We start from the raw sequence: 27,144 nt of genomic DNA on the forward strand, positions 1-27,144 counted from the left end.
TAAATGATTGTACGTTGCTCAGTTTTTCGCACATACTACTGGGTGGTAATATGGCATTTTCAGGGTCGTAAATGATTGTACGTTGCTCAGTTTTTCGCACATACGCACAGCATTCACATCATACTATAGAACTCCTCATTTAACTTTGCCTCTAGAACTACTGCTGCCAATCAAACTGTTTGTTAAATGATTGAGAAGATGTAAAAAACCTACCTTTGCGAACTAGTCCTAGGTTTTTCTGGGACAAAACACAACAGTACAATTCTCTGAACTCTCTAGGCCAATAATTATCAAAAAAAAATTGAAATTTACCCTTTGGGAAGCTATAAAAGTGTTGTTTAGAAAAGGGGCCTGTCCAAATTTACTCAAAATCCTATAAAGCCTAAAGGAAAACTTAAAACTTCACGAAACCTGCTGAGCACATGCGACAGGTGATTCTAAACAAGCATGCAAAGTTTTAAGGGGATCGGACCACAGCTTGTGCTATAACAGTCATGAACGTAAAAAAAAACATCAAATTTCTATGGCAAACTACTAATTGTATTTGCCAGTCATTAATTTAGGTGGTTACAGGCTCGCTAAACAATATGTCTTTTTCCATATTTGCTTAAATGCCTTAAAGCGCTTGAACACGAGTAATCTTTGCTTGCAGCTATATTAATTTTTATTTTTTTTTAATTTTTTGCGCACAAAAGTATTCTTGTAGCGTCATAAAATTACGGTTGAACCACTAATGTCACATGGACCATTGTATCAATGTCCTTACTATGTTTCTGCGCCTTGCCCATGGTAGGTGTGTTCTGACGATAAACTACGGGTTTGGAACAACACGAGGGTGAGTAGTTAATGACAGAATTTTCATTTTTGTGTGAACTAACCCTTTAAAAAATAAAACAAGCAAAAGCTATCCATGAGTAACACAAACACAGTGTTGTGCATCATTACCTTGCTGGTATGTCGATATTGGAGATGGCGTAGAAGTACTTGAGCAGGTTGTCTCTTTGTACATATGTTCCTCCGAGCGCCGGTCTCTGCAGCCGAAGCCGCAGGTTTGTGAAGGTGAAAAAGTCTCGCAGGCCTTTCATACTCTCCATGCGTGTGTACAAGTTGTCCATATTTTGTAATTTTGTCCCAGCAAATATGGCGAAGCGATCCCGGACCTCGAACCGCACGTTCTTCTCATTCTTGGACCCTACCCAGCGAGAGTATTGCTCGGTACATATGACTCTAGTCACGTTCGTGGCCGACAGATCCTGCACCCTCTTTGGCAACATCCCGAAGGCGTCCATGCAGTCATCGGCGTAGTACTGGTAAGGCTGCCAGGTTCGTCCGTAATTCAGGGACTTGTCTAGCACCATTATTGTGGGCCGCCCGTACTCAAAGGTTATCTGGATGTCATCTGTTAACTCCAGGCTTTTGTTCCAGGATAAGGATATGTTGACCAGAAGAGGCTCGGGGTAACGACTCCATGTTACAGTCTGCCAGTACGTGATGAGTCCGTTTCGCTCGCGATCTTGCATCAGCTCTGGAGGATGGGCGAGTTCTTTGGTGGAGGCATCGCATTCGTCACTACACAGGTATGGGTTTTCCTACAGAAAAAAGAAAGACAAAAGGTTACATAAAGAGTTATACAAAATTAAAATGCATACCTACATAATAATAAAAAAAAGAAACATATGTGACCCTGGACCACAAAACCAGTCATAATGGTCTAAATTGAAACTAATATATCGTCTGAATGCTGAATAAATAAGCTTTCCATTGATGTATGGTTTGTGATAGGGTCAGGATACAACTATTTGAAAATCTGGAATCTGAAGGTGCAAAAAATCCAAATACTGAGAAAATTCCCTTTAAAGTTTTCCAAATGAAGTTCTTAGCAATGCATATTACTAATCAAAAATTAAGTTTTTATATATTTATGGTAGGAAATGTACAAAATATCTTCATGGAACATGATCTTTACTTAACATCCTAATGATTTTTGACCCATATTTTAGCCATATTTTTGGCTATTGCTACAAATATACCCATGGAACTTAAGACTGGTTTTGTGATCCAGAGTCACATATATTAATTGAAATATGTAAGGTTTGTTGCTTGATTTTATAGCATAACACTGCTGTACAAAAGTTTGATGTCAGTAAGACGTCTTTTTTTTTTAAAGAAATTAATATTTTTATTTGACAAGTATGCATTAAATAAATCAAAAGTGACAGTAAAGATGTTTATAGTGTTATAAACCATTTCTATTTAAATAAAATGCTGTTTTAGCATATAGCAGCACTATTTTCAATATTAATGAAAAAAATGTTTCAAATCGGCATATTATTCAGTTAAATAATAATTATTTATTTTAATGACTTCTGATATCAAAAGTCTTTGTGATGGGTGAATTACTTTTTAATTATTTTTAGCATTAAAATATTTCTTAATATATTTTAAAATAATTTTCAGTTTTACTAATTTAATTATTAATTATTCGCTTACATAATATTTTTTTATTATAATAACTTATGTTATTAAAGTTGTTTGTAATGGCTGAATTACTTTTTCCATTAAAATATTTGTATTAATAATTATATACTGAATGTTAATGGATTATGCAATGTAGTAATATTAACCATACATTTTATTAATTAAATAATAATAATTTAAATAAATTCTTACAACAAAGTTTTTGATAAATATTTAATATTATAAATGTATATAATATTTATAATAAATAGTTAATTTAAATATTTAAATAACTTGATATCAAAGCTGATTATTAATTTATTAATATATTTAAAAATAATTTAGTAAACAGATTGTTGTGAGTTTTCCTAATTTAATTATTAATTATTTAATTACATAATATTTATTTATTTTAATACCTTCTATTATTAAAGCTTCTTTTAAAATTTAAATATTTGTATTAATAAATATATATGTTAATGGATTGCTAGGCAATTTATTAATATTAAACTATTAATTAAATTAAATTTCAAAAGTGTTTAATAAATATTTAATTTAAATATTTAAATAACTTTTGTCTGAATTACTTTTAATATTAAAATATTACTATTTATAAATATCGTATATATGTATATATATAGCAGCACAACTGTTTTTTTAACATTGATGATACTAAAAAAAATGTTTAAATTCAGCATATTATAATGTTTTCTTATGGATCATGTGGCATCAACTTTGCCATCACAGGAATAAATTATAGTTTAAAAGATAATAAAAAATAGATATTTTAAATTGTATTATTTTTGATAAAATGAGTGCATCTTTGGTGAGCATAACAGGCTTATTTCAAAAACATAAAAAAATCTTATTGACCAAACAGCAGCATATATAAACAAAGAAAATATATTTTAAAAAATAAAATTTTAATATTAATTTTTAAATGCAATATATAAAAAATAAACATATTAAAATCATATCTAATTTTAGATATAGCTATTCATACAAAATGTTTTGATCAAATAAATGCATTCTGGGTGAATATAAGAGACATCTTTCAAAAACCTTTAAAAAAAAATCTCATTGGCCGAATTGTATTGTACATAAATTAGAAAAAAATATATTAAAAATATTGTAATATATTTATGTATTAATATATACAAATAAGCATCAAAAAGTATATCTCATTTATTACAAAAAAAAAAGCAAAACATTAAGTTTTTTTGTGCATGTTTCATATCGTTCTGTTTCGATAACCCCATTCCAAAGTTCCCGTCGCTCCTGTGATTTCAGGGTTTGAACCTTTGCCCTAGTGACACACCAGGTGTACGGATTAGCCTACAGATTGCCATCTGGTCACCCTTGAACCTATAATTCCCTTGTAAGTAAGCAAGAGCCCTCACACAACAAATTTGTGGAGTTAAAAATCTCTGCACACACTGCAGCCTCAAAAAACTGACAGATCGATGTCCAGGGAGAGTTATTGTTTTATAGCCGGCACACTTCAACGTTTGTCGGGCCAAGTGTCTTCATGGACCATTAGCTTCCATTAAGAAATAATTTGTGCTACCTGTCCCAACCATCTGGAGTACCTTAGCACTTTGATCCGTAACCAGGGAGCACCTTAGCCTAACTCAGCCCTCTGACTCAATCCTGCCGCCTTTCTCCGTATCGTACAAATCCAGTCCAACTGCTGCGGCAGGTGGTTCTTACACTAAACCTCCAGCTATTCTCGCAGGAATGGCGTCACGTCTAAAGAGAAATGTTCGCCCACTGCTTAGCAGCAGGAACCCGTGTCGGTAAACAGACAATACGATGCTTTGGCCTCCTCCGGTAGACATGTGTGGATGTGTTGGCTAATGTCACTGCAGAACTTGAGACAATGACTAATTGTGATCAGATCAGAACAATTACACAATTTATTGAGAAAAAAGCACATTTTGAATACATATGAATGGATTCAGGAGTCCAAGTTAAAAACTACTTTTCTAGATTTTGTGGAGGGATTCAATGTATGTTCAGTTCACATACCCCATTTCTATGTTTCTGTTGCATTTTATGTCATATATTTGTTTGCTATGGCATTTACACATTTGCAAATTAATAATTAATTTAATTTAATTGACTTTTGAGATAGTATATGTATATGTATATATATGTAAATAGATGGCTGTGAATTTAAAATTAAATTTTAATATTTAATTAATTGTAATATTTGATTTAAATATTATAGGTTATTCTGTTAAATAATAATTATTTCAATAACTTTTCATATCAAAACTATTTGTGACTGTAACTGAGTAACTGAATTACTTTTGATGTTAAAATATTAATTCTTATATTTTAAAATATTTTAGTAAACGGATTGTGAATTTTACTAATTTATTTAATAATTATTCTGTTAAATAATATTTATTTATTTATTTTAATTACTTTAAAAAATAATAATAAATTATTAATAAATTAAACAATAATTATTTATATAACTTAGGATATCAAAGTGTTGAATAAATATTTAAAACATTTATTATAAATACATATTACATAACTATATATATATATATATATATATATATATATATATATATCTTTTTTAATATTTTAATTCTGATTTCAAAGCTGTTAGTGATATTTGAATTACTTTAGAAATTAAAATATTACTATTCATAAATATATATATATATATATATATATATGTATATATGTATATATATAAATGTATATATGTAAATATGTAAATGGTTTTCTATGAATTGTACTAATATTTAATTATTATTTAAATTAAATAATATTCATTTAAATAAATTCTGATATCAAAGCTGTTTGTAATGTCTAAATTACTTTTGACATTAAAATATAACTATAAATATCATATGTAAATGGATTTCTATTAATATTTACTTATATTTTATTATTATTTATTTAGTTAAATATGATTTAAATAACCTCTGATATCAAATGTATTTTTAATGGCTTAATTAAAAATTTAATTAAAATTTATTATTTTTGATATTAAAATAGAATGTTGTCTATAAATAAATAAATAAATAAATAAATATATATATATATATATATATATATATATATATATATATATATATATATATATATATATATATATTAATAAATATATGTGTAAATGAATTACTATGCAATGTACTAATATTTATATATTAATTATTAAATTTAATTAATGATTAAATCATTATTATTTAAATAACTTCTGAAATCAAAGTGTTTGATAAATATTTAATATATTTATAAATATATTATATAATACTATGCATAATATATTTATTATAAATATTTAATTGAAATATTTAAATAACTGATATCAAAGCTGTTTGTGATACCTAAATTACTGTTGATATCAAAATACTTAATATTTTAAAATAATTTGGTAAACAGATTGTTGTAAATTTTGCTAATTTGTTAATTTTATATATATATATATATATATATATATATATATATATATATATATATATATATATATATATATAAATGATATCAAACCGTTTGAGAAATATTTAATATATTTATTATAAATATATGATATAATAATGCTGTATGTAATATATTAATTATATTTAATTTAAATAAACTCATATTAATTGCTTTTGATATTAAAATATATGTAAATAAATTTCTATGAATTTTACTAATATTTAATATTTAATTTTACTAACTTATTTGTGATGGCTGAGTTTCTTTTGATTTTAAAATATTACTGTTTACATAATTGTAAGTCGGTTGCTATGAACTAACATTTCATTTTTAATTAATCAAGTAAATAATATTTAATTTAATTATTTATTTAATATTTAATTTACATGTTTAAATATTTGACTCAAATACTTTTGAATTTAAAATATCTTCTCAAAACTAACAAGCAATGACTAATGTGCTGTGTTTTTTGAGGACAGACTACAAGGCAAAAAAAACAGCTTCGTGGAACAGCAGTGAAGTTTTTCCAGGACCTTGCGATCCCTGTGTCACGACTTGGATTTTTCCCAGTGGATAATCTGAGTTCCCCATCCCATGTCAGCTGAGGTACAACAGCAAACTATGTAGCCTGATGTTGCTCAAAATTGTCACAGAATCTTAAACATTATCCTTTTGACTTTAGCTGAATATGACCTTCTCATTATCATCACACACCTTTCAATGGGAATTCCTGACCTGTCTGTACCAGTTTGACTGTATTGCACATTTAATATACAGTAAGCTTCAACACTGCCGAGGAGAATCCACATTGCACAGAGGATCTGTTTATAGGGGCTGACCGAGAAAGAAAGACGGATGTGCGTTCTTAAAATAAACAAGATGAATCAGGAGATTTTGTTAACAAAAATGGGACTGGAATAGAAAATATTACACTGTTTCAAAAGAGCAGTCACAGTGGTAGTATGAAATGTTCTGACCGCGGTTAACAAGCTGTGAAGAGCTCATAGAGACAGGACCGACCACTAGTCTTGTACCTGGAGAGGTGGCCCTCTTTTTTTCTGCGGCGTGAGTTAATTACAATGAAGGCAGCTCCCTCTGGACATCCAGTCATATAACAGCTGGTGCCGAACAGCTTCAGAGGGATACAGTCGCCTAATTATACCAGCCAGAAAGTGACTTGCACAAGAGTTTCAACTGTCCCAGAGAGTGCCAGAACAGGGCTTTAATATGCAAATATATTATCAAACCATTTTTAGCCTATTTAGTCAACTTAGTAATGTTTCTGAAGTTTAATGGATTTGGAGTGCCTTTCAAACGCATTTCAGATGTGTTTTCAGACTGTTTTCATGCTTGGTTTGATCACTGAGTGAGAGTTTGATTTTCTATGTTAGAAATTCTAACTCTTTATCTTTCGACGCCGCCAGAATATTCTCAGTCCCCCTTTTACTCAGGCATGCGAGCGCCCATGGAAAGAGTCATGAACTTGGAGATGTGTCTCTCTCCACAAACTTCTTCCAAGTTTATTGTCTAAACATCAATTTTTATACATTGTAAAAGAGGAGTGGTGTAATGATTGACCAATAATGGTTATACACTAAATAATAAAGGGAGGGAAATTAAGGAAGATTTTTGGCAGATAATGTTTTTTTTCTTCTACTACACATTTGGGTCTGGACAGGCTGTTCCTCTTTCCCCCAACTCCATGCTTTTTTAAATTTTTGATTTAGTAATATGCATTGCTAAGAACTTCATTTGGACAACTTTAAAAGCGATTTTCTCAATATTTCCTCAGATTTCAGATTTTCGCATAGTTGTATCTTGGCCAAATATGCGATCCTAACAAACCATACATCAATGGAAAGCTAAAAAAAAAAGAAAAAATTTACTTTTTATCTTACAATTCTGACATTTTTCTCGCCATTTTGAGCAATCATCTAAATTCTGTATTTTTTCTCACATTTCTGATTTTGTCAAATTATAACACATAATTATGTATCAAAGTTTAATTTTAGATTTACTAATATCCATTGCTAAGAACTTAATTTGGACAACATTAAAGGCGATTTTGTCAATATTTTGATTTTTTAAAATAATAGTTGCATCTCTGCCAAATATTGTCCTATCCTAACAAACCATACATCAATGGAAAGCTAAAAAAAAAAAAAGAAAAAAATAATTTTTTATCTTACAATTCTGACATTTTTCTCGCCATTTTGAGCAGTCATCTAAATTCTGTATTTTTATAACACATAATTATGTATCAAAGTTTAATTTTAGATTTACTAATATCCATTGCTAAGAACTTAATTTGGACAACTTTAAAGGTGATTTTGTCAATATTTTGATTTTTTAAAATAATAGTTGCATCTCTGCCAAATATTGTCCTATCCTAACAAAACATACATCAATGGAAAGCTAAAAAAAAAAGAAAAGAAAAAATTTACTTTTTATCTTACAATTCTGACATTTTTCTCGCCATTTTGAGCAATCATCTAAATTCTGTATTTTTTCTCACATTTCTGATTTTTTCAAATTATAACACATAATTATGTATCAAAGTTTAATTTTAGATTTACTAATATCCATTGCTAAGAACTTAATTTGGACAACTTTAAAGGCGATTTTGTCAATATTTAGATTTTTTAAAATAGTAGTTGTATCTCTGCCAAATATTGTCCTATCCTAACAAACCATACATCAATGGAAAGGTTAAAAAACAGTAATTGTTATTTTGTTAATCATCTCAATTCTGACTCATAATTCAAAGCTTAATTTCAGATTTACTAATATACATTGCTTAGAACTTAATTTGGACAACTTTAAAGGCGATTTTTTTTGTAGTATTTAGATTTTTCTGCATCCTCAGATCCCAGATTTTCACATAGTTGTATCTTGGCCAAATATCGTTCAATCCTAACAAACCATACATCAATGGAAAGCCTAAAAACAGTAGTTGTGATTTTGCTAATCATCTCAATTCTGACTTTTTTCCTCACATTTCTGATTTAGTCAAATTATAACTTATAATTCTGGGGGAAAAGTCTGAATTAGGAGATGTAAACCCACAACCGTGAGTTTATAACTTGCAATTCTGAGGAAATAAGTCGCGATTTTAAGATTTAAATTTGTAATTGTATCTAACTTGCAATAAAAAATATATACTCTAAATATATATTCTAAAAAAAAATCTAAATTGTGAGATAAAAACTTACAATTGTAAGTATATGTGAACCTGGACCACAAAACCAGTCTTAAGTAGAATGGGTATATTTGTAGCAATAGCCAAAAATACATAGGATAATGTCAAAATTATAGATTTTTCTTTTATGCCAAAAATCATTAGAATATGATAGAATAAGTAAAGATCATGTTCCATGAAGATATTTTGTAAATTTCCTACCGCAAATATATCAAAACGTATTTTTTTGTTACTTAATGTGCATTGCTAAGAACTTAATTTGGACAACTTTAAAGGCAATTTTCTCAGTATTTGATTTTTTTTTTTGCACCCTGAAATTCCCGATTTTCAAATATTGTCCTATCTTATAAAACCATACATCAATGAAAAGCTTATTTATTAAACTTTCAGGTATAAATCTTAATTTTAAAAAATTGACTCTTTTGACTGGTTTTGTGGTCCAAAGTCACATATAATTTGAATTCTGAGAAAAAAGTCTGAATTAGGATTAATCTCAGGATTAATGAGCTGCTGGGTTCATAAATGTTAATCACATTGTCTGTGTTCGCTTGAAATGATTTGCTAGAATCAAAACAAGGATGATAATAGGTGAACCAGTCAATGAGATTGCTTTTCCAAATAAGCAGGTGTGTAAAAAAATACTCTGAAGTGCTCAGTCAGAGTGTTTGGTGAGTGAAAATATATCTCAGCTAAACTTATACTTAGTCTCCAGCTCACACACTGGAGAGTAAAATCTAAGAATTTATTAGCCAATGGCTAATATTAAACATCATTTATTCGCTCAGAGTGAAGATTCAGTCACAAATGCCAGTGATCAAGGGTGTGTTCACACTTGTAGTTTGGTTCATTTGGTCTGGACCAAAAAGAAAAATGATACATTTGTGCACTCATTGTTGCGTGTATATGATTTTATTTTCACCACCTGCGAATTCACGAAGACTTCACCTTCTCGTTGCTTCACGTTTGCCCTCTGCTCATTTTATTTTGGATACACCGCTTGTTCCCTTCGTGAAATAATGACACATAGCATTGCATCTTGTCATTACTTTTGTTTTTTGGTTTGTTTAGAAGTATTTGGTGTGTGTTGCATTCATATTTCATTCAAACCGTACCAGAGTTCATTTGTAAGCGGAACGAGACTCATCTTTTTAGCGGTCTCTGTCCACTTGTTTGGTGCGCACCAGAGTTCAGATGGCAGCATTCACACTTATTCAAATGAACCGCACTAACAGAGCAATCACACCCTTACTCACATTGTTGAGAGTTGAACATGCAGTTGTGAGATATAAAACTTGCAATTCTGAAAAAAAAAAAAGAAAAATTCTAAATTGTCAGATGACCAGATTTACGAAATGAAAACCAAAGACTTTCCTACATTAGAATTCAGTGTATCATTAAAATATCTGATGTTTTTATCCACAACATAAAAAAATGGCATATGCCAGTTTGACTGTGTTTGAAGTATTTGTCCCTGTGGATTTACCATCAAAACTACATGCACAGAACGGCACTTCTGTCATCTGTCTTCTGCGGGACGCATTGCAAGTGAAAGCGAGCTGCTTGCAGAAGGCAATTCATTCACAGACAAGCAGCTTTGAGAAATGCATTACAGTCTATAAGTGTGACTTGAGCGTGTACGAAGATGCTAATTGTACGTTTAAACCAAATGCTGAGTTCAGCATTTTGAGTAATTTTATTGGATTATTATAAACATTTTTACCCAGGTGTTTTATCTGTAACTGAACTGTTGGGACATTTTTAATGCTGGGCTATTTTTTTCTACCCAACCGCTGGGTTGGGCCTGTCTCTGATGAAACAACCCAGCTGTGGAGTTACAGTCAGAGCGCGGGCTATGTGAGTCCTTTACAGGCAAGAGCAGTTCACAGCACCACTGATTTGGTGCACTTCTTCAGTGAAATACAGTTTTGTAAACATTTTATTTTATTATTGTGCTTTAAATTATATTATTTTAAGCAATGCAACATACAAGGACGAGATGTCAGTCAGCAGCGGTCATTTTGCAAGACGGAAACACCTTTTGCTTTGAGTAACATACAGTAAACTGATTTTATTCGTTATATTCTGAATTTAATTTAATTTTAATGTTAAAAAATGTTCCTTAATCTCAGTACCGTTGTTTATGGGCAGGTTATGGACTCTTTCGGCTACGAATGTGAAACACAAGGCAGCAGTCTGAGATTCGTACGGTGAACAGCAGCACATTACCAGCTTATATTTTGGTGACGCAGTATATTTCAGTCCATGGGTGTTCTTGCTTAATAATAAATGGTTCATCTTTTGATTATTGCTGTTGCCCCTATAATTCTTAGTGTGATTTTTTAATTTCCATCTCATTTTAAGCCAGCAATACAAACATAAATGATGTTTTTTGAGGAAAACATTTCAGGATTTTTCTCCATATAGTGGACTTCTATGGTGCCCTGAGTTTGATCTTCCAAAATGCAGTTTAAATGTGGCTTCAAACTATCTTAAAAGTGGCTGTAAATGATTCCAGCCAAGAAAGAAGGGTCTATCTACAGTAGCGAAACAATCAGTTATTTAAAAACTGCCTAAATTCTGTTTTTGTCGAAAAACTCCCTCAACTTCAAAATTGTCCTACATTGCTGTTTTACCTTTTTGTTAAGGTTTTTTTTTTTTTTTTTTAATCTTCTTTGCATGTTCACTTTGCAAACACTGGGTCGGGACTTCTGCAGCGATGTAGGATGATTTCTAAATGATTTTTGAAGTTGAGGGAGAAAATGAGATGGTTTTCGATCTAACCTAACTGTTTTGAACCAGAGATGCACAGACTACTCATGCACATCGCAGAGAGAGACAAGATGAGCATTTGAGGTTAAAAAGTATATTAATTGTAATTTTTAAAAAATCCAGCCGCATTTGGGATCGTTTGAAACTGCATTTCAACTGCATTTTGGAAGTTTAAACTCGGGGCACCATAGAAGTCCACTATATGAAGAAAAATCCTGAAATGTTTTAAATGTGACATAAAAGTTTAAAAGAAATGAAAAGAAAGAATGACAAGGGTGTGAGTACATTATCTGTACATTTTTGTTCTAGAAGTGAACAACTTTTTTAAAACAACCCAGTTGGGTTAAAAAACATTTAACCCAACCAGCTGGGTCAAAATAACCCAGCATGTGTTCTATCTAATATATACCCAGCGCTGGGTTGCCAAATAACCCAAGTTGGGTTGTTTTAAACCCGAGTGTTTGTAATTAAAGATAATACATTAAAATAATATGGTAAGACACACCAATCTGCAATATCAACCAACAAAACTAGCTGTTTTGTACAGCTGAAAATGGATTGACATGGATGAGACTGAAAGCTTGAGCCATAAAATTTACAAATGGCCATGCCCACTCTTACAGGATGAAAAGGGTGTATAAGTAAAATACATCTGGAGAAAAAAAATTGTTTTTCTGATGCAGTCAAAAAAGAAAGGGCTTAATTGCGACAACAATACAAGAACGAGCATGCTGTTTTTGAAACAACTAAAGAAAGCAATATTAGGAATGCAAATCACTACATGAAGACATGGCGATTTGAAGAATCCCCAAGACCTGAGGCGGCATGAAAACAGGCAGATGGGGGGATTATTGCATGTGGACACATGGGGACAAACTCGACCCCCTTTGGGAGTACAGGGGGAGGATGCGCATGGAAAATTCATGAGTAAAGGCAAAAACTAAGCAGCTACAAGGATTTTTCTGTGACAAACAGACAATTTATTGTCTAACCGGAGGAGTGATGTTTTCCAGACACGTTTAGAGAAAAAATCTGGACCAAATGTTTCGGTTTTCCCATGGTGCATCGCGAGAGTGTGCAGTTACTCTACCTGCTATATTTAGTGCTGGCTGTTAATGTGTTGCTAAAACGGGCCAATAGGATTATTCCTCATATGGCTGTGCGACTAAAGAGAGGGATTTCATTCAAACAGTACTGTAAGTGTGATGATTATACACAATGAAGGCTTTGAATCTCGGTCTATGTTCAGATGTGTACTGTATGCAGCAATGGGTCATCTTTCTGCTTAGCTAAGCTGAGATCCTTCCTCCCCATCCTTTATACTCTCTTTCTCTCTCTCTCTCCCTCATTAGCTAGCGCTACATACAACTAGAGCTTCCAGCGGTAGCTAACATCATGCAAGAGGAGGAAAGAAAAAAAGCAAGGCGCTGAGTAAAAATGCAACGGCATCTCCTGTGGGCGCTGAGTGACTGAAATTTCCTCTAAATCTTTAATGAGCCGGAAAGCTTCTCCAAAGAAAGAGAAGTTGCCAAATCTAGAGGGCTTACGTGGATCAATTAACTCGCTTTCAATGTGAAGAAAAAAAGAGCACTGATTGTAAACACAGTTCAACAGGCTTAACAGAGTGCCAGACTCACTATATCAAATATATGCTTTGTGTGCCTTGTTAAATTAAAATAAAAGCCATTTTGCTTGTACCTAAATGTACCCTTCGACATCTAATTCTAATTTTTATAAATATATACACTGCCATTCAAAAGTTTGGGATCATTAAGACTTGTAATGGTTTTTCAATAAGTCTCTATGCTAATCATTTATTTGATCTAAAATACAGGAAAAAAAGTGTAATATTACAAGAAGTTTCTATTTTAATATACTTTAAAATATAATTTATTCCTGTGTTTTCATCAGCCATTACTCCAGTCTTAAGTGTCACATGATCCTTCAGAAATCATTCTAATATGCTGATTTATTATTAGAATTAATGTTGACAGCAGTTGCCAAATATTTGTGATGATCTGTGATATTTTTTTCAGAATTCTTTGATGAATAAAAAGTAAAAAGTTATCACGTTTTATCAACTTAACACATCCTTGCTGAATAAAAGTATTTAAGAAAGAACAAAAATGTACTGACCCCAAACTTTTGAATGACAGTGTATATTGTTAGAAAAGATTTCTATTTTAAATAAATGCTGTTCTTTTGAACTTTTCTGAAAAAAAAAAAAATCCTGAAAAAAAAAAAAAAATCACAGGTTCCAAGAAAATATTAAGCAGCACAACTGTTTTCAACATTGACAATAAATCAGCATATTAGAACGATTTCTGAAGGACACTGAAGACTGAAGTAATGATGCTGAAAATACAGCTTTGATCACAGGAATAAATTCATTTTTAATGTACACTGAAACAGAAAAATTTTATTTTACATCGTAATAATATTTTACAATATTACATTATTTTTCTGTATTTTTGATCAAATAAACTTCTTTGTAAAACATTAAAAATCTTACTGATCCCAAACTTTTGAACGGCAGTGTATTGTTTTTTTGTTTTTATAATAAAAGTAAAAAAAAAAAAATTCTCTTCATTTAAACATACGTCAGGTATATTTTAGTATATGTTGTATATTTTAGCCTTTTATATTAGATATTACATTTTAATATAATTATAGTATATATTAAAATAACAAATACAATTATATCATTTTAAATTATTTATACAATTATATTATATATTGTAATCAAATTTATATATTTTTTTCTTTCATTCATTTTGTTATGTAATACATATTTGTAATGCTTTGATTTTCTGATCTGACTTGTTTTTTATAATAAATGTAAAAAAAAAAAAACATATATATATATATAAATTAATATTAATATAATAATACACATTTTCTATAATTTTTTAATAATTATATTTTGTATATTTACTAGGGGTGGGCATAGATTAATTTTTTTAATCTAGATTAATCTAGATTAAATCTTGGAATTAATCTAGATTAATCTAGATTAAAATGGCTAATTTGAATTCTGCTGAAGGCATTCAGAATATGTGTGCTACCCAAATAATGACTAAACATGTTACGCCGTACTTTTATTTTGACAGGTTGCCGTGAAGTTTCTGTGTATATATACAGTATGACATGATGCGAGTTTTCTCAAATGAAACGGTATAAGTGACACTCACAGCAGTTTTGGAGATTGAGTTTATCTGTTCATGTGAGATGCAAATGCCAAAAATTACCGGGAGCGTCACGTGTAGTAAAAGCGCGTCTTCACCATTCATAGTATGAATTTCATACATACAGCTAGGCAAACGGAACATACCGGATTCATATTAAAACGGTCTTTTTGCATTTCAGTTTTCACAGACACTAGTCCATATCGCGATTTGAATTAAGTGACAGACCATATTTGATTTATGAATCCAAAAAACGACGAATTTACGTGGCATTTCGCGCTATAGTAGATTCGGTTTTTATGAATGGAGGACGACGTGATCCCGTCTGTGTTTTGGCGGAGGAGACATAAACGCGCGACCATATTCTACAGTCTTTGGTATACATCCGCGTTAAACTATCAAGGTGAAAGTCATCATAGCTTGCGTAGTTTAGACCCAGCTCCCAACCCAATTTTGAGAATAGATTAACGGCGATATTTTTTTTATCGCCCGATAAAAGTCTCACGTTAACGCAGCACGTTAACGCCGATAACGGCCCACCACTAATATTTACCTGACATTTACATGCATATTTGTGACCCTGGACCACAAAACCAGTCATAAGGTTAAATTTTACAAAACTGAGATGTATGCATCATATGAAAGTTCAATAAATAAGCTTTCTATTGATATATGCTTTGTTAGGATAGGACAATATTTGGCCGAGATACAACTTTTAAAGATCCGGAATCTGAGGGTGCAAAAAAATCAAAATACTGAGAAAATTACCTTTAAAGCTGTCCAAATTAAGTTCTTAACAATGCATATTACTAATCAAAAATTACATTTTGATATATTTATAATAGGAATTTTGCAAAAAATCTTCTTGGAACATGATCTTTACTCAATTTCCTAATGATTTTTGGCATAAAAGAAAAATCAATAATTTTGACCCATACAATGTATTTTTGGCTATTGCTACAAATATACCCCAGCGACTGGTTTTGTGGTCCAGGGTCACATTTATCATGCTGTTATATAATATTATGCACTATAACTTTTTTTACCATTGTTGCCTATATATACAAAAATATAGGAAAGAAACAACCTTAAAAGCAAAAAATTCACAGAAAAGCTAATTCTATCCGTCAATACCTGTGTAACAAAAACGGGTATATCTATTTATATATATATATATATATATATATATATATATATATATATATATATATACATATATATATACATAGGCCACAGGACAAAATGATAGCAGACAATATAATTGATTTGTTATGTAACAGCATGAACTAAAATACACACAAGAGGTCAGTTAGGCCTATATAAAAAATAAAATAAATAAATAATTAAATAAATAATCTAGACAGATTTGTATTTTTATATAGGCCTACCTAAGGTCTTGTATTTTTTTTAATGCTATTATATAATATTATGTGCTATCATGTATATGTCAATGCCTTCCTTCGAAGGCATTATAGTAGCAATAAATGATTCACCTACAACTGCTGAGAGTCACAGGCGAGACACTTCCTGTCAAGGACGTCTCACGCTACATTCAATCCCCGGAGTTGTAACCGTAAACAAGCGTGGATCACTTCTCTTTAACACTGCTGCTTTAAAACACACTGTGACTGCAGGCACAGGCAGTTATTCTCACATGGAGCAAGTTTGATCTTGTGAATGCCAGAAGGTCTCCTTAGTTTAAAGTGCCTGGCCCCTCATCCCTCCTCCCTCCCTCCCTCTCGCTCAACATCTGAATGCAGAGCAGGCTGATCAGTGGATGAACAGTCAGCTTTTATCGATCTGAGAAGAAAGTGCTGACAGGGAAGGACATGACTACACCCTTCTCCTAAAACTCATCTCTAGTTTCTTCTGCTCAGTAAGCCGTCTCAGGTCGACGTGGAAAAATATTCCGTAATCAGTATGCACGAAATACACGCCCTTGTGTCGGGTTATTGTATGAATAGCAGATGAGGACGGAAAGTTTCATGTGGTGCAATATATATATAAAAAAATAGGAAACTTACAGGAATTGTGGCCAAATGCGATTTTTGGTAAATAATTAACAGCGAATAGCTGGTGCAGCTGTGTGCTCTGAATGTTTATTTCAAAAGAGTCAATGTTTTTCACAAAGAAATATTGGACATTTTCTGTATATTTAAAAATGTTACAAATTATATTACATAATAATAAGTTAGATTACTATTTAAAAGTTTGTGGTCTGTGTTTTTAAATAAGTATCTTATGCTCACCACGGCTTCATTTATTTGATCAAAAAAACTGAAAACTCAGCTTTGAATTTTATTTTAAAATGTAATTTATTCCTGCGATGCAAAGCTGAATTTTCAGCATTATTACTCCAGCCTTCAGTGGAACATGATCCTTCAGAAATCATTTTAATGATTTGGTGCCCAAGTAACATTTCTTATTATTTTTTGTTTAATTTTTATTTAATTTTATGCATGTTTTGTCTACTTTAATTCATGCTATTATATTATATATATTTTATTCTCTTTTGTGCTCACCAAGCCTGCATTTATTTGATTTTAAATTAGCCTTTATACAGCAAAAGCAGTAATATTTACTATTTAAAATATCTGCTTTCTATTTAAATATATTTTAAAATGTAATTTATTCTCGTGATCAAATCTAAATTTTTAGCATCATTACTCTACTCTTTTATAGAAATTAATAATTTTATTTAGCAAGGATTTTTTTTTTCAAAATCGATCAAATGTGATGATGAAGACATTTATAATGTTACAAAAGATTTCTATTTCAGATAAAAGCTTCTAAACTTTCTATTTATCATAGAAACCTAAAATAATCTACTCAGCTGTATCCAACATAATAATAATAATAATAATAATAATAAATGTTTTCTGAGCAGCAAATCAGAATATTAGAATGATTTCTGAAGGATCATGTGACCGGAGTAATGATGCTAAAAATAAAGCTTTACAATCACAGGAATACATTACATTTTATGTAACTTACATTTTAATATATTCAAATAGAAAACAGTTATTTTCAAAATCTTACTTTTTTTTGCTGTATCAAATAAAAGCAGAACAGACTTCTTTAAAAAAAAAAAAAACATTAAAAATCTTACTGTTCAAAAACTTTTGACTAGTAGTGTACATTGTAATTAATAATTTGTGTCAGCTGCATGTATTCTCAATGTTTTGAGATTATCCTGTGGTATTGTTAAACTTCTGGTAATTAGTTTTAAAAAATAGATTTTAATTGTACTGAATTTTAAGTAAATAGTTTGTAAAAAAAGTGCTCTTTTAATTTTAGAAATCTCATTTGCTATGCATGGTTAAAGACTGGAATGCACAAAATACACACATTTTGCAAAGAGTTTTGCCCCGATTTACAGTCTAGACAAGCTGACACTTTAGCTGCCAAAAATCAGAGCCAGTCTGCAGATTTGAGTTGACAGATTTCATAGAAAAATCACATCACAGAATATTTTGAGCACAAATATTAAATTTACACTGTAAATGTGGCACATAAGTGCATTTAAATGTCTGTTTAACGCTGCTCAAATGTGGCATAAATGTATTTATACAAAAATTACAAATGTATGCTTTGATTTTAGGGACAGAGGTAGGTCAGAGCAGGTATAATTAAGTCTGGCTTTAAAGGTCCCCTAAAGTGGTTTGAAATACACAGCGTTATTGCATGTTTTGATGTCATTTCAACTGAAACAGGAAGATAAGGCGGGACATATCCACCAGCCCTGCCTCCTTTTTTTTTTTTTAAATAGCCAATAGCGTTTCATTTATTTCACAGCTTGTGCCAGAGTCATTGAGCTCTGTCAAGGCAAGCCTGCAACCTTTAGCCAAAAAAGTGTAATGGATAATTCTAGTGGAAAAGAGACCAGAGGACATTTTTTTTTAATAGATGTCAATGGAGGAGAGGCTTCACTATGCTGAAAAAATAGCTTTTTAGAGAAAACAGCTCATCATTGAATGAATCGACAGCCTATCCACTAATCTTCAACATGGGTTACACTTAACAATACTTTTGGATTTGAACTATTTCTAGAGTTTACACCGAAAAAGTGCTGTTTTATAAGAGAAGCCACTGACTTTTTGCGACAGGTGGGATTCAGCTTATGGCATTTCTCATTGATTCCTATGGTATCAGTAAACAGCGTTTGAGTGTCGCACAACTCTAAATGAAATTCAGTGACGTCAAGGCTGTAATGTAATTGGTTATTAAGGCACATGATTCAAGTTGACCATTATGCTTTCTCCAATAGTAAGTAATACAGACCCTCTCATCTCCCAAAAGTAAGACAATCTCTAGTAAAGCGGCATTTCACAAAGTATGATAGCCACACCTTATCCAAATCACTGTAAACTATAGCATTCTGTGTAGAATTCTAATGGGTCTGATATGTTTTTTAGGTCTGCGGTGATTCACGTGCTATCGTCTCTCTGGACTGGAGCAGACTATGTGCACACTGCACACAGCGTTTTGCGGAACACAGCACGAAACCCCACTTTATTAGCCCCAATAAAAATAATATTTACAGTATGAATCGATCCCTATCCCGTAAAAAGTGCACTACGTGCCATTCACTGTATAGAAATACAAGTATTGTGAACAAGTAACCAATTTCTGCTGCAGCTTTAGCATCTGTTTATAGTGTAAGGGGCGGGAGTATTCTAGAGAGCCTGTGATTGGACAGAAATTTTGATGAAAAAGTGCAGGGTGATGTCATCAAAATCAGTTATCCATATTAAGTTTTGAATGCTTATATCTTGTAAATGCGAATTTTGTCATTGTTTTTGGAGCACACTAGCTTATAGATAACTTAAGACTAACATATTCATATTAAAAGCCAAAAAAACTTGATTTCATGAGGACTTTAGGTCTGGCTTTAAAGGTCCACTGAAGTGCTTTGAAACACGCAGCGGTATTTAATGTGTTGAGGTAATTTCAACTGAAACAAGAAGACAGGATTGGACATATTAAGCAGCCCTGCCCCCTTTTTTAAATAGCCAAAAGCGTTTTGTTTATTTTACAGATTTGGCCAGAGCCATTGAGCTCAGTAAAGTCGCATTTGACAGCGTATGACAGCCACAAACTCTCATATATCATTATAAAATATACCATTCTGTGTGCAATTCAAACGGTTCGATACATTTTGTGGTCTGCGCCGACTCCCGCATTTAATCTGCTCTGTGCTATCATGGGTCTGGACTGGAGCAGACTATTCACACTGCGGTGGTTCACGCATTTACACTGTCTGAATCGTTCCCCATATGAAGTGAGGATTCACCCTAGTGACCGATTTCAACTGCAGATTCAGTGTGTATTTATAGTGTAGGGGGCGGGACTCTTCGGATTCTAGAGAGCATTTGATTGGACAGAAAGTTTAATGAGAAGCTGAAGTGCAGGGTGATGGCATTAGTCAGAGACTGTAAGTCCTTAATGCTTCAGTCTTCTAAAATTTTGTCTTTTCTTGGAGCACACTAGCTTATAGATAATCTTAAGGCTAACATATTTCATGGGGATTTCAATGTGGCATTGTGTCTTTTTACACTAAATTTTGAGCTGGCACAGAGCAGCCTTAATTTAGCTGTGCAAATATGCCTATACTGTTTTCATCTCAAGGACTTGAAGGTCTGGTAGTGTGAACAACCTTCATTTGTTGAGTATATGATATGATTGAGTATACCCAGTTTTTCCTCACAAGCAAGTGTATAATGCATAGCGTTTTAAAATCTGTTCAGATTCCAGTCCTAAATTGCATAGAAAACCTTGGCAATGGCCTTACACCTAATCTGAAAGGTCGAGGGTTAGGTATATCTCAAGCTGAAAAGAGCCTGTCAACAGGGCGAAACACCTTGGTTAACCACTATTTGTGGTCTGTGACATTTTTTGCAGCAAAAGAACTGCACGCTTCAAAGAACTGTACCCGTCCTTTCACGCCGAATTTAAAAAGCATGAACTGTTTCTTCTACTTTTTAGTCTTGACAACTAAATCCATCACTCTCGAACCACTATGCCTTTGTAGTGCATTTGCAGCTTGAAAAATGATGTTGGTGACTGAATTCAGACTGTCTTCACAGTCCAGCTACCCACCCGTTGTCAGCGTGTGAGCCGCACAGTATATGCTGAGAGAATGATGTCATTGAATGAGCAATGTCTGATCCGCCCCCCTCCACGGCATCCTGTCTTTTATCCACACAGTCTAAATGTGTGAATTAGCACCCCGTCAGAGGCAGCGCTCCGTCTCCGGGCCTCATGCGTAGTGTCAGTCCAGCTGGACAAATCCTCGATCCGATTATTGTGCAATCAAGCTTCTGGCTGAATTCCCAAAGCATCTCTGATGGAGATTAACTTTGGCTACACTCATACCTCACCGACCTGACAGAGAGTCTAAAATTTACCACAATGATATAGAATGGATAATATTTTCATGCTTGTGATTGGCCTAATCTCTCATCCCAAGTCTGTCACAGAGTCACCTGAACGCGGTGTCGATCGGTCACCAGATGTGCCCTGGAAAGACGCAGATTGTTTGCGGCCTCACGCTCGGTGCTAAACCTGAGTTGATTTACACAGATAATCCTACGGTGACTGCTGTCTCATGCGTGGAGGGAAACTACACTGAATAACAGCTGTGTGGGCAAATTTACACATCGACTCGGGCTTTGTTGACTCTCTGAACAAACACATTGTTAATGGCCACATGTTGCAGATTACTGCATAATCGGTGTGTAGACATATCAGGGTTACTCAGAGACTTTTTAGCATTCCTCTGTCAGATCTTACTGTAATATTAGATTTCCTTGCAGTCTTTTATCCTCTCTTTCTAAAAATAAACAGCATAACTATTTTTATATCTGATTGTTTGCCTTTTTAAAGGAACAGTACACCTAAAAATGAAATTTTGTCATCATTTACTCACCTTAATGTCATTCCTGTATGACTTTTTTCCACTGTGGAACACAGAAGATGATATTTTGAAGATTGTTGGTAACCAAACAGTTAGGGCTGTCGAGTTGAGTAACATTGTTGAGTAACCATCAAAATACCGGAAATTATAAATTTTATGGCTGCATGATATATTAAACCCATTTAAACATCATAATGAAGCATAATGCAATTGTGAATTCACAAACGCTATGATTCAAATAAATAAATATATGCATGTAAGCAACGTATGTGTGTCTTAGAGTGGCTGCATTCATAGCAAATGCTGCTCCACACAAACTGTGATAATTTTCATGTGTGGAGCATCTCAGACTTTATCTCTGCATATTGCTGTATGTTTGGGTTTATTATAACGTTAACTTGGGAATGCATCATGCGCCATTTCATCAAATTTGTAAGGTAAATAATTTATAAAACTACGTAAACACAGGAGAATACATCATTTTGTTTCTCAATATGCTAACTGTTCATGCCTCACTCTGAGTTTAGACGTTTTGATGTCCACATATTCAAGAAATTACAGTGGCTGTAGCATTTTTGTTATTAAGAAATGGCCAAATATTAAAGATTAAGTAAACATTTGAATTAAATGTTGTTTAGTCAATATTCAACAAGGATTAGATCGAGCAGTAAAGCGCAAAAACAATCATCAGGCTGTTGGCAATGTATGCCAATGTACATTAGTTCTAATAAAATACATTATGTATTTTAATAGTTTTGTACAATAAAACCATATGATTACTTTCTTTTGATATTTCTTTTGAACTAATTATTATTATATATATTTTAAGTAGTTTTAAAGACTATAGTTCACCTACCACAAAAAATGTATTATAATTATCCAATTACTCCATTAATCGTCAGAATAATCGACCAATTACTCTGTCACTACAATAATCGTTAGTGACAGCCCTACAAACAGTTTCGATTCCCATTCGCTTCATTTATACAGTCAGAAAATATAATGAAAATTAATGTGAACTGAAACAGTTCGGTTACCAACATTTTTAAAAACTGTGTTCAACAGAAGTAAGAAATTTAGAGAGATATACATTTATATACAAATGAAATGAATAGGAACCAGAACTGTTTGGTTACCAACATTCTTCAAAATTGTGTTCAAAAGAAGAAAGAAAATCAAATAAGTATATATATATTTTTTTTTTACCATACAAATGACCGACATTCTTCCAAACATCATCTTTCGTTTTCCACAGAAGAAAGAAAGTCATACAGGTTTGGAACTGACATGAAGGTGAGTCCCTTTAAAAGATTTTGGTACCCAGCATGAATTTCATAGTAATGATAATAATCACACTGTCAAAAGCATGTATATGTAATGCATTTTCTTTGGACTTTCTAAGACTTTCTTTGCTACGAAGCTTCTAAAGTTACCGAAAATCCATCAAAGCTGCACTATCATAAATAAACATGATTGCAAACTATATTTGCATGGAAACACAAGCTGTTCCAGTGGAACAGATGTAAGTGACAAGGCGGCAGAGCCAAAAGTGATCCAGTCCAAACTCACCAGAGTGCAGAACCTCTCCGGTGGGTTTCCACATGTGATGTCGGGAGGCTCCACTCTAATCTGCATGTACTCCTTCATGGACATGGGTTTGGGCTGGCAAGCGTAATATTCCCATGTCGGTCCATCGTCTGTGCTGACCAGCGACTTACAGATATCGTACTGGCCAAGAGTCAGAATAATGCACTGTAAGAGCAGGAGCGCCTGTGAGAGCATGGCACTGGATGGGTCCATGGGCATGAGAGAAAGGCAAGGGGCGCCACAGCTTTTAGGAGTATCAGCATGGAAATTATTTAGATCGCGGAATTTCCAATATCCATCATGATGCCGAAAGGGCAAAGTCTAGTCCTCAGTGGAAAACTGTGTGTGAGTTACTGTAAATCTTGTTTACAATGAGGTGTAATTTTTAGATCTGTCGTGACATTTTCAAAATGCAATGTTCAATTTCTGTGTGTGGCCAGAGATGAATATCACTGCAGTTCAGAGACATGAAGTGCATTTAGTGGTTCATGCACAATCAGATGCCTGGTGTCAGAGTCCAGTCGAAGATTCATGAGCTGTTTCATTTCTGATGTGCTGCCTAGGAAATTGGAAAAAACTAACATGAAATAAGCAATACATATTCCAGAGTTTAAAAGCTGTTTAAGTTAAATATATTTTCAAAGACAATGCATGCAATTGCATTACAGTTCATCGAGAAAATGCGTCTTTAGCAAAGCATTATGTATACTTTTAAGATAATATTTCATCAAAATGATGCCTTATGTTTTATATAAAAGGTTTATTGCATTATTTTGTTATCATTTGCTGCTCTGATGGTGTTTAGTCGTTATGTGGGTAATAATGTGCTCTGTTTTAAGCTATACCTGGTCACAGTTGCTTGAAATGTGGGTTATGATGACTTTAAAGTCAGCATGTGGCATTATACCATGCAGCTGTGTTTTTATCAGCACATTTTATTGAAACAAAGATATTTTAAAAGCCAAACTAGGTTGGTCTATTAACATATGTATACTGAAATTCTGAAAATACTGCTGCCAAATGCATTATTTTTCATAATAGCGAACTTTCAAAGCAGTGCTCCGAGAACCTGCTACTTTCTTCAAGTGCACATCTTCATTTATGCAGTACCTATTTGATAAACTTAAACAGGTTGACTTTACAAATAAAATCTTTTTTTAATAATTTAAACGCTAAAGTAGGTCATCCGAACGGGACATGTTCCAAAAGAATGAGATTTATTCTATTCTATTATGACGTAACATGAAATACGCGCAATTTTATTACGCAATTTTACTGTTAAAGGCGATTAGAAATGTAATGCAAATACATAACTAAATTAGCAAATAAATTGTTAGAAGTTTAGTTAAAAACACAAGTTTAGTACAGACAATAGCCTAACCTAGTTCTCCTAGCTAAAGTTACTTGAATTCATCAGAGAGCATCTTTTGAAATGCTTCCCATGTTCTGAGCTCTTCTAAAAGATTCCGAATATTCAATGACCAAAATACTCTGACTAAATAAGTAACACAGTTGAGTAACCTTACCTTGGTTCCAGAGATCAGCACCTTTACTGTTCCCAGATGAATTTCTTCTGTATAAACTCTCTCTCTCTCAGTCAGTTCCCTGCCATATCACTTGAGATGGATGGGAAACACATGCACACGTTACTCCTCTCCGTAGATCACAGCAAACGCTTTCTCCTTCGTGTTTTCTTCGGCTGCCACGTAGTTTGTTGGAAAGCATTCTAGATAGCTGCCCTACATCCAGACTGCTCCTAAGCGAATCGTGTATTGCCTGAAAGACGTGCATTTAAAGTTTCGGTTCCTGTCCCTGCCTTCATTGATGCCTCTGTCCTGTGCGCTCAAGGACAGACTTCAGAGTACTACACCTCCCATTCCCATCCTGTCTTATTCCATCCCCGCTCCTGCTCCATTCACTCTGCCTCTTCTGCTTTAGCTCTCTATTTGCGCATCGCAATATCTGACTTTCATTTGTCTTTTGCAGACCTCGATGAAAATACTTTTGGTCACCGCAAACTGCCTGCCCTGTCTAGTCTAACTAGTGTGGAGCAGAAGTTTATCTACGGGCTTGAAGAGCTGAACCGTCCCAGCAGCAGATGAGGCAGTCCGCCCCGCTTAAAGAGACAGATCAGAGGCTGAGGATTCCCAATCTCCTCTCACCGCGTACTACATGTTTAACAAGTCAAAGCCGCACGCAATATACCATAGTTTCGGTCAAAATGTTAGAGGTATTACTGCAATATAGCTGTGGTAACTTGTTTAAATAAATAAACGTAATAAAATGACAGAAAAATACCGAGAGCTTCATCTGTCGTTACTGTGGCATTTTGTCGGAGACTGTGGTGAATGGAATGGGCAGAAAATTCAAAATAATGATTTAATCAAACATTTTATTATTTTTATTATTATTTTATTTTATGAAAAGGTAAATGAAACGAGGTGTTTAATCCTCAGAAAATCAAATATTATTTATTTATTTAATTTTTTATTTAATTTAATTTTTTTAATAAATGGTCAGTGAACACAGGCGTTTAATCCTCATGAAAACAAGCATTGTTTTTTTATTTATTAATAATTGGTCAGTGAAAAGAGGTGTTAAATCCTCAGAAAAATAAACATTATTTATTTATTTATATTTTATTTTTGAATAAATGGTCAGTGAAAAGAATGGTTTAATCCTCAGAAAAACAAACATTATTTATTTATTTATTAATAAATGGTCAGTAACAAGAGGCATTTATTCTTCAAAATTTTTATTTATTTATTTTTAATAAATGGTCAGTTAAAAAAGGGGGTTTAATCCTCAGAAAAAACAAACATTTATTTTATTTTATTATTTTATTTTATTTTTTTATAAATGGTCAGTCAAAAGACTTGTTTAATCCTCAGAAAAACTGACATTATTTATTTATGTATTAATAAATGGTCAGTAAAAAGAGGCATTTAATCTTCAGAAATTTAATTAATTTATTTATTTATTTATTTTTGATAAATGGTCAGTGAAAAGAGGTGTTTAATCCTCAGAAACTGTATTTATTTATTTTTTATTATGGTCAGTGAAAAGAGGTGTTTAATCCTCAGAAAACAAACATTATTTATTCAGAATAAATAGTCAGTTCTACTATTATTATTATTATTATTATTATTATTATTATTATTATTATTATTATTATTATTATTATTGTTATTATTATTTTAATAAATGTCAGTGAAAAGAGGTGTTCAATCCTTAGAAAAAAAAACAAATATTATAATTTTTTTAATAAATGGTCAGTGAAAAGAGGTGTTTAATCCTCAGGAAAACAAACATTATGTATTTTATTTTATTATTTTATTTAATTTTTTAATAAATGGTCAGTCAAAAGACTTGTTTAATCCTCAGAAAAACTAACATTATTTATTTATGTATTAATAAACGGTCAGTAAAAAGAGGCATTTAATCTTCAGAAATTTGATTTATTTATTTATTTTTGATACATGGTCAGTGAAAAGAGGTGTTTAATCCTCAGAAAGTGTATTTATTTTTAATAAATGGTCAATGAAAAGAGGTGTTTAATCCTCAGAAAAAAATAAATATTATTTATT

The 27,144-nt window shown here is 32.3% G+C and overlaps 1 protein-coding gene across 2 annotated transcripts in view; it reads right to left on the minus strand.

The window, feature by feature from the left end:
* Positions 1-25,708, minus strand: part of ntng2a (netrin g2a) — a 96,811-nt gene extending 71,103 nt beyond the window's left edge. The window contains exons 1-3 of one of the 2 annotated variants that reach the window (XM_073819238.1): positions 25,084-25,708; positions 23,540-24,116; positions 946-1,589 (exon numbers count right to left, since the gene is read on the minus strand). In XM_073819238.1, coding sequence (XP_073675339.1) covers positions 946-1,589; positions 23,540-23,776 — 881 coding nt within the window. In that variant the 5' untranslated portion in view covers positions 23,777-24,116; positions 25,084-25,708. The remainder of the gene's footprint in view (positions 1-945; positions 1,590-23,539; positions 24,117-25,083) is intronic. The other variant, XM_073819237.1, reaches the window with a different exon arrangement.
* Between the last annotated feature and the right edge of the window lie 1,436 nt (positions 25,709-27,144).

This window comes from Garra rufa, chromosome 15 (assembly GCF_049309525.1).
Source record: "Garra rufa chromosome 15, GarRuf1.0, whole genome shotgun sequence".
Taxonomy (NCBI): Eukaryota; Metazoa; Chordata; class Actinopteri; order Cypriniformes; family Cyprinidae; genus Garra; species Garra rufa.